Below are 10,659 nucleotides of genomic sequence, written 5' to 3' on the forward strand. Positions count from 1 at the left end.
CAGATTGTCCAACTGGGGGAAAAAACAAGAGAAATATTTATTAATTGGCTCCATTCCCCTCATTAGTTAAGAGTGGGCTCACTCCCTTTCAGTTCACGTTTGTGTGCTCATGAAGGTCCAGAGTCATGCACGCATCTCATGTTGCAGTATCAGAAGTGTCTTGAAGCAGAAAGTGAGGGTTATGTGGCACAAGCATTAAGAAACACCTGAGCAAAGCTGGTACAAATCTGCAGAGAATATATGAAGCAGGATACAAGAAATATATGATGTTGTGTATCCTTTGCACCTTAAGATCTTCTTATGTCCCCCATCAATTAATTCCATTAAGTCAAGTTCTTCAGAGTTCCTTTCTATGTCACGACCACTTGCAATATTTATGAAGATTCATACTTGATATTAAAGAATCTTAATGCAAAAAGTTGCATTCCCTGCTGCTACAACTGATGCTGAAATTGATACTTACCATCCCACTCCTCTACTACTCATTCTAGAACTCCTTTACCCTTTGCCAGTGCCTCAGCTTGTCTAGGTTGCTTGTCCAGTGTGATGAACTAGACTGTCCTCCTTAAAGGGTCTCAGGTCTTAATGCATTTCTCTTCTAAAGCTGTGGTTGCTGGGCATCCATTTATCATTATTACTGAGCACAGAACCCCCAAAGACATCCCCAAATACCCTTCAGTCCAGGCAAACTTCCCTCTTTTCCATCAGAGAGCAGCAACCCTAGATCTTCAAGAAAATTAGAGTCAACCACTTTAAGTTAATCCTTTATTTGGTGACACGAAAAACCAAAAATGACCAGGTGGGAGGTGGAATTTTAGTTCAGAGGAATCTTCCAGTATTCTCTAGTATACATGTTCACTTCCTGGGAACTGAGACTTTTGATCTGGCAGGGCAGAAATAGGAAACTCGAATTCCAAAAGACAGTCACTGATGGTGAGAAGGTTCTGTATTACCTCTCTTTGGTTCCTGGGTCCAATTTTTCTGGCAACTCAGCACCAAATATCAGATATTGGATAGCAAATATGCTACATCCCAGACTATGGCTACCCACCTTGGTGCATTAGCTGAGATGCTTCTAAGCAATATATGTATAGTCTGGAGCTACTTGTCTCTTGCCACAAAATGAATACCTTCATCTGAGTCACTGTTATATGGGATATGATAAAAATGGATTGGCATTTTGTAATTTCTAAGATGGTGTTGCTTGCTGAGACAAGGTTTGTACATAAAGTAAACTTATATCTCTACTAAGTGTCAGTACTGACTGGGACCTCACTACTTCCTCAGTGGTGAAAGGGATCTGATTTAATGGACATACTGTCAGAAAACTTCCTGGCATCTCAAGGGACTGTGCTACATCTAGGGTTTCAACCAGTCCTTCCCTGTATCATGTGCTGTGCTGTGCTTAGTCACTCAGTCATGTCTGACTCTTTGCAGACATGCATGGACTGCAGCCTCTCAGGCTCCTCTGTCCATGGGGATTCTCCAGGCAAGAATACTGGAGTAGGTTGCCATGCTCTCCTCCAGGGGATCTTCCCAACCCAGGGATCAAACCCAGGTCTCACACATTGCAGGCAGTTTCTTTATCATCTGAGTCACTCAAATTCTAAAGTCAATTTCTACCAAAGAAAAACAGCACACCAGGAACTATTTTAAAACAGCAAATACTTAGCTCTCTGCTAAAGCACCCAGGACTTTGTTCTAGAATTCTAGATGTCTGAACTGTGACCTTTTTGGTAGAACTCAATAGATATTCTACCTTGCATATTTAACCACCATGGATAACCCAAGCACTCTCAGATCTTGAGGCAAATGGCCCAAGTGCTGAGCAACTCTCACTAAGTCTGGATCTGTACATAATTTTGCCTTATTCTGGGTAGCACTCAAAGCTGAGAGCCTTTTGTGAGTCAGAGCATTTTTCCCACGAGTAGCATATGTTGCCTTAGATTCCAAAGGCCCACAAAGCATTGAGCTTCTTTCATTTTTTACTGTTATTGGGGTATAGTTGATTTACAGTAGATATAATGGTCATCTGAGTTAAATTCACCCATTCCAGTCCATTTTAGTTCACTGATTCCTAGAATGTCGACATTCACTCTTGCCATCTCTTGTTTGACCACTTCCAATTTGCCTTGATTCATGGACCTGACGTTCCAGGTTCCTATGCAATATTGCTCTTTACAGCATCGGACCTTGCTTATATCACCAGTCACATCCACAACTGGTTATTGTTTTTGCTTTGGCTCCAACCCTTCATTCTTTCTGGAGTTATTTCTCCACTGATCTCCAGTAGCATATTGGGCACCTACTGACCTGAGGAGTTTCTCTTTCAGTATCCTATCATTTTGCCTTTTCATACTGTTCATGAGGTTCTCAAGGCAAGAATACTGAAGTGGTTTGCTATTCCCTTCTCCAGTGGACCACATTCTGTCAGGTCTCTCCACTGTGACCCGCCCATCATGGGTTGCCCCATGGGCATGGCTTACTTTCATTGAGTTAGACAAAGCTGTGGTCCTAGTGTGATTAGATTGACTAGTTTTCTGTGAGTATGGTTTCAGTGTGTCTGCCCTCTGATGCCCTCTTGCAACACCTACCGTCTTACTTGGGTTTCTCTTACCTTGGGCATGGGGTATCTCTTCACGGCTGCTCCAGCAAAGCTCAGCCGCTGCTCCTTACCTTGGACGAGGGGTATCTCCTCACCACTGCCCTTCCTGACCTTCAATGTGGGATAGCTCCTCTAGGCCCTCCTGTGCCCACACAGCCACGGCTCCCTCAGAAGAAATGGAGTAGCCATCATGGTCAACAAAAGAGTCCGAAAGGCAGTACTTGGATGCAATCTCAAAAACGACAGAATGATCTCTGCTCATTTCCAAGGCAAACCATTCACTATCACAGTAATCCAAGTCTATGCCCCAACCAGTAATGCTGAAGAAGCTGAAGTTGAACGGTTCTATGAAGACCTACAAGACCTTTTAGAACTAACACCCAAAAAAGATGTCCTTTTCATTATAGGGGACTGGAATGCAAAAGTAGGAAGTCAAGAAACACCTGGAGTGACAGGCAAATTTGGCCTTGGAATACAGAATGAAGCAGGGCAAAGACTAGTAGAGTTTGCCAAGAAAATGCACTGGTCATAGCAAACACCCTCTTCCAATAACACAAGAGAAGACTCTATACATGGACATCACCAGATGCTCAACAGCAAAATCAGATTGACTATATCCTTTGCAGCCAAAGATGGAGAAGCTCTATACAGTCAGCAAAAACAAGACCAGGAGCTGACTGTGGCTCAGATCATGAACTCCTTATTACCAAATTCAGACTTAAATTGAAAAAAGTAGGGAAAATCACTAGACCATTCAGAATATGACCTAAATGAAATCCCTTATGATTATACAGTGGAAGTGAGAAATAGATCTAAGGGCCTAGATCTGATAGATAGATTGCCTGATGAACTATGGACAGAGGTTCGTGACATTGTACAGGAGACAGGGATCGAGACCATCCCCATGGAAAAGAAATGCAAAAAAGCAAAATGGCTGTCTGGGGAGGCCTTACAAATAGCTGTGAAAAGAAGAGAAGCAAAAAGCAAAGGAGAAAAGGAAAGATATAAGCATTTGAATGCAGAGTTCCAAAGAATAGGAAGAAGAGATAAGAAAACCTTCTTCAGCGATCAATGCAAAGAAACAGAGGACATCAACAGAATGGGAAAGACTAGAGATCTCTTCAAGAAAATTAGAGATACCAAGGGAACATTTCATGCAAAGATGGGCTCGATAAAGGACAGAAATGGTATGGACCTAACAGAAGCAGAAGATATTAAGAAGAGATGGCAAGAATACACAGAAGAACTGTACAAAAAAGATCTTCATGACCCAGATCATCACGATGGTGTGATCACTCACCTAGAGCCAGATATCCTGGAATGTGAAGTCAAGTGGGCCTTGGAAAGCATCACTATGAACAAAGCTAGTGGAGGTGATGGAATTCTAGTGGAGCTATTCCAAATCCTGAAAGATGATGCTGTGAAAGTGCTGCACTCAATGTGCCAGCAAATTTGGAAAACTCAGCAGTGGCCACAGGACTGGAAAAGGTCAGTTTTCATTCCAATCCCTAAGAAAGGCAATGCCAAAGAATGCTCAAACTACCACACACTTGCACTCATCTCACACACTAGTAAAGTAATGCTCAAAATTCTCCAAGCCAGGCTTCAGCAATATGTGAACCGTGAACTTCCATATGTTCAAGCTGGTTTTAGAAGAGGCAGAGGAACCAGAGATCAAATGGCTAACATCCACTGGATCATGGAAAAAGCAAGAGAGTTCCAGAAAAACATCTATTTCTGCTTTATGGACTATGCCAAAGCCTTTGACTGTGCGGATCACAAGAAACTGTGGAAAACTCTGAAAGAGATGGGAATACCAGACCACCTGATCTGCGTCTTGAGAAATTTGTATGCAGGTCAGGAAGCAACAGTTAGAACTGGCCATGGAACAACAGACTGTTTCCAAATAGGAAAAGGAGTACGTCAAGGCTGTATTTTGTCACCCTATTTATTTAACCTATATGCAGAGTACATCATGAGAAACGCTGGACTGGGAGAAACACAAGCTGGAATCAAGATTGCCAGGAGAAATATCAATAACCTCAGATATGCAGATGACACCACCCTTATGGCAGAAAGTGAAGAGGAACTCAAAAGCCTCTTGATGAAAGTGAAAGTGGAGAGTGAAAACATTGGCTTAAAGCTCAACATTCAGAAAACAAAGATCATGGCATCCGGTCCCACCACTTCATGGGAAATAGATGGGGAAACAGTGGAAACAGTGTCAGACTTTATTTTTCTGGGCTCCAAAATCACTGCAGATGGTGACTGCAGCCAAGAAATTAAAAGACGCTGACTCCTTGGAAGGAAAGTTATGACCAACCTAGATAGCATATTTAAAAGCAGAGACATTACTTTGCCAACAAAGGTTCATCTAGTCAAGGTTATGGTTTTTCCTGTGGTCATGTATGGATGTGAGAGTTGGACTGTGAAGAAGGCTGAGCGCTGAAGAATTGATGCTTTTGAACTGTGGTGTTGGAGAAGATTCTTGAGAATCCCTTGGACTGCGAGGAGATCCAACCAGTCTATTCTGAAGGAGATCAGCCCTGGGATTTCTTTGGAAGGAATGATGCTAAATCTGAAACTCCAGTACTTTGGCCACCTCATGTGAAGAGTTGACTCATTGGAAAAAACTCTGATGCTGGGAGGGATTGGGGGCAAGAGGAGAAGGGGACGACAGAGGATGAGATGGCTGTATGGCATCAGTGACTCGATGGACGTGAGTCTGAGTGAACTCCGGGAGTTGGTGATGGACAGGGAGGCTTGGTGTGCTGTGATTCATGGGGTTGCAATGAGTCGGACACGACGAGCGACTGATTTGATCTGATCTTATCTGCCCTCAACCTTAGAAAGATTGTTTCCGTATATCCAAGTTCATTAGAGCTATAAAAACTTCAATATAATAGGTCCTCTAAAACTTTTGAGAGTTTATTCTCTCTCCTGTGCCATTTGTCAATCTTAGTGACCATTGAATTCATTTTCCACTATCTGTTCATCCTCTACAGTTAGTATGACATAATCAATATGGTGAACAAGTGTCATGGATAGGCAGAAGATATCAATTGGGTTTTAGATACAATAAAATTGTTGCAATAACCAGACTTCGATGTAAAAATATCCATCAGGAAACTACAAATATAAAGATCTTTTAGCCAATTTAAAAAATTAATAAATATGCATGAAGATGTTAGTTTGGCAATAAATTGTAAGAGCGTGGTAAGGTCTTCCAGAAATAAATAAGTCCTCAAATGAAATAACACAAAAGAGCAGTAAACGAATTCTGTTGTTTTGAGCTGCTGCATGGCTTTGTGATGTCATTATTTTTAAATTAGAAGATAAAATGTTGTACAACAACACATGAAACTAATATAATATTATAAGTCAATTATCAGATCAGATCAGATCAGTCGCTCAGTGTGTCCGACTCTTTGCGACCCCATGAATCGCAGCACACCAGGCCGCCCTGTCCATCACCAACTCCCGGAGTTCACTCAGACTCAGTCCATCGAGTCAGTGATGCCATCCAGCCATCTCATCCTCTGTCGTCCCCTTCTCCTCTTTCCCCCAATCCCTCCCAGCAGTTAAAAAAAAGATAATGTATTAAATGTGGGCAGTGCACTAGGATCTACATGGTTATGAAAATAAGTGTAAATAAACACAGTGTAGGGATCAAGGACAGTGAAGAATGATCATCGGTTTAAGGGCCAGCAGCAGGACTCTGCCTAGAAAAGTGGAGAAGACTATTTTGGCTTGGCCAATCTGATGAGACATTTTTGATATGAGAAATTAGCTTTCAGCATATGGGCTGTAAAACCTATGTATATGATAAAGTGACCTTTTAAAGATTATATTGGCGATTTCACATAAGCTAGCTAGAAAGGAGAAAAAAAAAAACAATAATAACAACCATTAGATTGGCAAAGAGAAGAAATGTGATGGGGATGGGAATCCAAGAAGAGGAGATAAGCAGTGAAAATTTTCCATCAGGAGATTGTGTAGTGGGAGGAAAGGATCAGGATAATGGCAACACTTTAAAGGGTAAGAACTTTATATTTAAACCATCTGATCTGCATAAGCCTCTTGCCTTGCCTCATTTACCCCCTAAAATAAGTAAAATCTATGACCTACATTGGCTTTCTGTGAGTGTTTTGGAAAGAAATCAAGGAAAAGGCACTATGCTCCACATCAGTATCAACTTAAGACATACAAAAGAAAATAATAAAATACAGGGAGTTTCTCATAAATAAAAAATTAGAGAGAGAAGTGTGTACATATTGGAAAGAATGCTTATCATTCCATCCCACATAGAAAAGAAGAGAGGCTATCGTAAATAACATTATCTCTATTGCTAAATAACACACATTTTATTAAAGGAAAAAAAACAGTTTTGAAATGTTTTTCATAAAGTCTACCATACATACATCAAAGTGCAAAAATCCTAACAGTGCAGTTTGATAATTAATTACCAATCGAGCATACTTATGAGACCACACAGATCAATAAATAGAACCTGGCAAAGGAGGCAGTGGGACAAATTGAGAGAGTAGCATTGAAACATATACATTATCTTGTGTAAAATAGAAAGCCAGTGGGAATTTGCTGTATGACACAGGGAGTTCAACCCAATGTTCTGTGACAGCCTAGAAGGGTGGGATGGGATGGGAGGGGGAGAGAGGTTCAAGAGGGAGGGGATGTATATATACTAATGGCTGATTCATATTGATGTATGGCAGAAACCAATACAACATTGGAAAGCAATTATCCTCCAATTGAAAATAAATTTAAAAAAGAAATAGAACCTTATCAAATTCCCAGAAATCCTTATCCTGCACATTAAAATTACTACGCCCACTCTCCTCTCCAAATATAATCACTGTTGTGAGTTTTAAAATCATAAATTAGTTTTGCCTGCTTTTGATTTTCATAGGAGTAATATTGCAGTACACATTTTTTTGAGTCTGGCTTGCTTCTCTTACTCAATTCTATGTGAGATTCATTCATGTTGTTCCACTTATCATTTGTTATCATGGCTGTATAATATTCCATTGTATGATTTTTTTTTTTCATATTTTATTTATACTTTCTACAGTTGATGAACATTTGAATATATTTCAGTTTGGGGCTATGATATATCTTTTGGAGAAAACAGGTTTCATTTCTTTTTTTTTTTAATTTTATTTTATTTTTAAACTTTACATAATTGTATTAGTTTTGCCAAACATCAAAATGAATCCGCCACAGGTATACATGTGTTTCTAATAGATATATACCTAGAAGTGAAATTGCTGCATCAAAGTATATATGATATATAACTTTAGTATAAAGTATATATAGAATTATATATCATGGCTATTTCTTGGGACTGATTCTGCAGCCATCTTGGTTATCTTGCAAGTGACATAAAATCCTTTTAAATAAATTTTTTTTCTGCTTAAATCAGCCAGTAAGGGCTTATTTCTTTGCTAAGAAAAAATATTTAAGTGCTGGTCTTTTGAAAATGAATAAGGACATACCTGAAATACCCATGGGTTCAGAACAGCATCACTAAATGTAAAAGAGAAAACAGTATCAGAGGCAGCTGTCTACTTAATTACCTATCAACAGATGCAGATGAGAATGCTGGTCCAGAAACTTAGAGTGGAGAAAGCCACAAAATGTCAAGATTGATTCATTCAGCATCACAAAGGCGGCCTACTTCTTTACTTCTTTTGGTGGGGCTCGTCAGAAAGACACAGCAGTGAAAAAAAAAAAAAACAACTCTTTTTAAAAGCCATCCCTTGGACTAGTGTAATGTAAAAGGCCATCCCAGGGAGAGCCCAGGCATGGATCCATATGGTTTGTGAGTCTTTTTCGCTGTGACATTTTTATGAAGGTTATGTATATGCCCCGTTCATCTTCATTCTCCTGGTGCTAATTGCTGTCTACTGGACCTTGCTACTGTGTACAGAGACCACATGCTTCCCCGACACTGCCCCGGCTGCGGTGTGCCACATGGCCCTGCTGTCCTCAGATAAGAACCTGCTGCTGTCTGACCACAACAGCTGGAAATGTTCCGCCTTGAAGAGCTTATCTTGCGGAGACTTGAGCTGAGCAATGACACAGTCGACAAGCGCACAGAATGAGTGGATTCTCTGGGGGCAGCTTATGGCAGCCAAAAAGCCTCCCATGCACCGTTGGACGAGGACTTCGTGTTTGGATTGATAGTGAGCTTTACTGTGGACACTTCCTGTGAAGAGAATGTTGTGTTGAAGACGGCAAGAGGTACACGAGAGCCACGACCACAACTTTTCCAACCATCAGGCCCTCTCTGGGGCTCTCAGCTATTTATTGATTTTTTTTTCCCCTTGATTAGGAGCAGGAAATAATGAAAGACCACAACCCTTTGATTTTTTTCTCCTTTATCTTTTTTCTAATTTATAAAGCATCTGTAATCCAAGAATTGCAACCTTCCTGATAACTGACCTCTATTCCCATGCTCCTTGCTGGTCTTAAATCTCTGCCTCTCCTGCCCCTGCCCAAGTCATCTGTATCCAACATTTTATGTTTTTCATTCCCTTGCTTTTTAAAATAATCCTAGCATGTATGTCTGTATACTTAACCAACATAGTGTTTAGTTACGGAGTTTTATAACAAATGTGTACATGCTAAGTTGCTCCAGTTGTATCCCACTCTTCATGACCCTATGTAGCCTGCTAGGCTCCTCTGCCCACAGGATTCTCCAGGTAAGAATACAGGAGTGGGTTGCCATGCCCTCCTCCAGGGGATCTTCCCAACCCAGATATCAAACCTGCGTCTCTTATCCCTCCTGCACTGGTAGGTGAGTTCTTTACCAGTAGCACCACCTGGGAAGCCCTTGTAAAGGTGACATCATACTATATACAGTCAGCCCTTCCTATCTGCAGGTTTGGCATCTGCAGGTTCAACCAAATTATCCATCCATGGCTGGTTGACTCTGCAGATGCAAAACCGCAGATTCATGAAGCCCACTGCACAGTGTTCTGGAACTTGCCTTTTTTTTTTTTTTTTTTTTTCAGTTACCACTATGTTTCTAAGATTCCTCCATGTAGTTCTGTGGAATAAAGGTCATGGATGTTTCCTGCTATATACTAGTCTTTTGCATGACTAGACCAGAGTGTGTTTATTTGTATCCCTGTTGGCATTTGGGTTGTTTCTGGTTTTTTAGAAGTCTGAACAGAACTGCTCTGAACGTGTTTGTCCATGACAGGTTGTTCACATGTTTTTTTCACATAATAGAGCCAAAGGGTTGGTTCTACTTTACCAGCAATCTGTGTCTTCCCCTGGATCCACCTTCTCTCAACACTTGGTATATTTGATTTCACAGATTTATTTTGCTAGGCAGAAGAAAATGTTCCCAATTTGAGCAGATGAGATAGTTAATGTTATTCAGGCTAGGAAAGGTACTCTTAGCTACCAGGCTTGCATTTTTCAGTACATCATTTCTTTTGCTTTTGATATGCTTTATTCATGGTTTTTCCTGTGGTCATGTATGGATGTGAGAGTTGGACTATGAAGAAGGCTGAGCGCCGAAGAATTGATGCTTTTGAACTGTGGTGTTGGAGAAGACTCTTGAGAGTCCCTTGGACTGCAAGGAGATCCAAGCAGTCCATTCTGAAGATCAGCCCTGGGATTTCTTTGGAAGGAATGATGTTAAGCTGAAACTCCAGAGCTTTGGCCACCTCATGCGAAGAGTTGAGTCATTGGAAAAGACTCTGATGCTGGGAGGGATTGGGGGCAGGAGGAGAGGGGGACGACAGAGGATGAGAAGGCTGGATGGCATCACTGACTCGATGGACGTGAGTCTGAGTGAACTCCGGGAGTTGGTGATGGACAGGGAGGCCTGGTATGCTGCGATTCATGGGGTCGCAAAGAGTTGGACACAACTGAGTGACTGATCTGATCTGATTCATACCTGTCAATTCAGGTGTTGCTTAGGAGTGGGGTCCAGCAACATCTTTCAAAGAAGAAAGCATGGATAATCAGGTCAGAGGGAAAACCTCTCCTTCTCTCATGAACCATCCTAGGGCTCCCTGTCA

At 41.1% G+C, this 10,659-nt stretch overlaps 1 protein-coding gene across 1 annotated transcript in view; it reads right to left on the minus strand.

Annotated features, from left to right (window-relative positions):
• The window catches only part of LOC129659912 (FACT complex subunit SSRP1-like), a 32,055-nt gene extending 23,283 nt beyond the window's left edge, over window positions 1-8,772 (minus strand). The window contains 1 exon segment of the mRNA XM_055591437.1: window positions 8,531-8,772. Coding sequence (XP_055447412.1) covers window positions 8,531-8,772 — 242 coding nt within the window.
• Window positions 8,773-10,659: the final 1,887 nt, after the last annotated feature.

Source organism: Bubalus kerabau, chromosome 9 (genome assembly GCF_029407905.1).
Source record: "Bubalus kerabau isolate K-KA32 ecotype Philippines breed swamp buffalo chromosome 9, PCC_UOA_SB_1v2, whole genome shotgun sequence".
Lineage (NCBI taxonomy): Eukaryota > Metazoa > Chordata > Mammalia > Artiodactyla > Bovidae > Bubalus > Bubalus kerabau.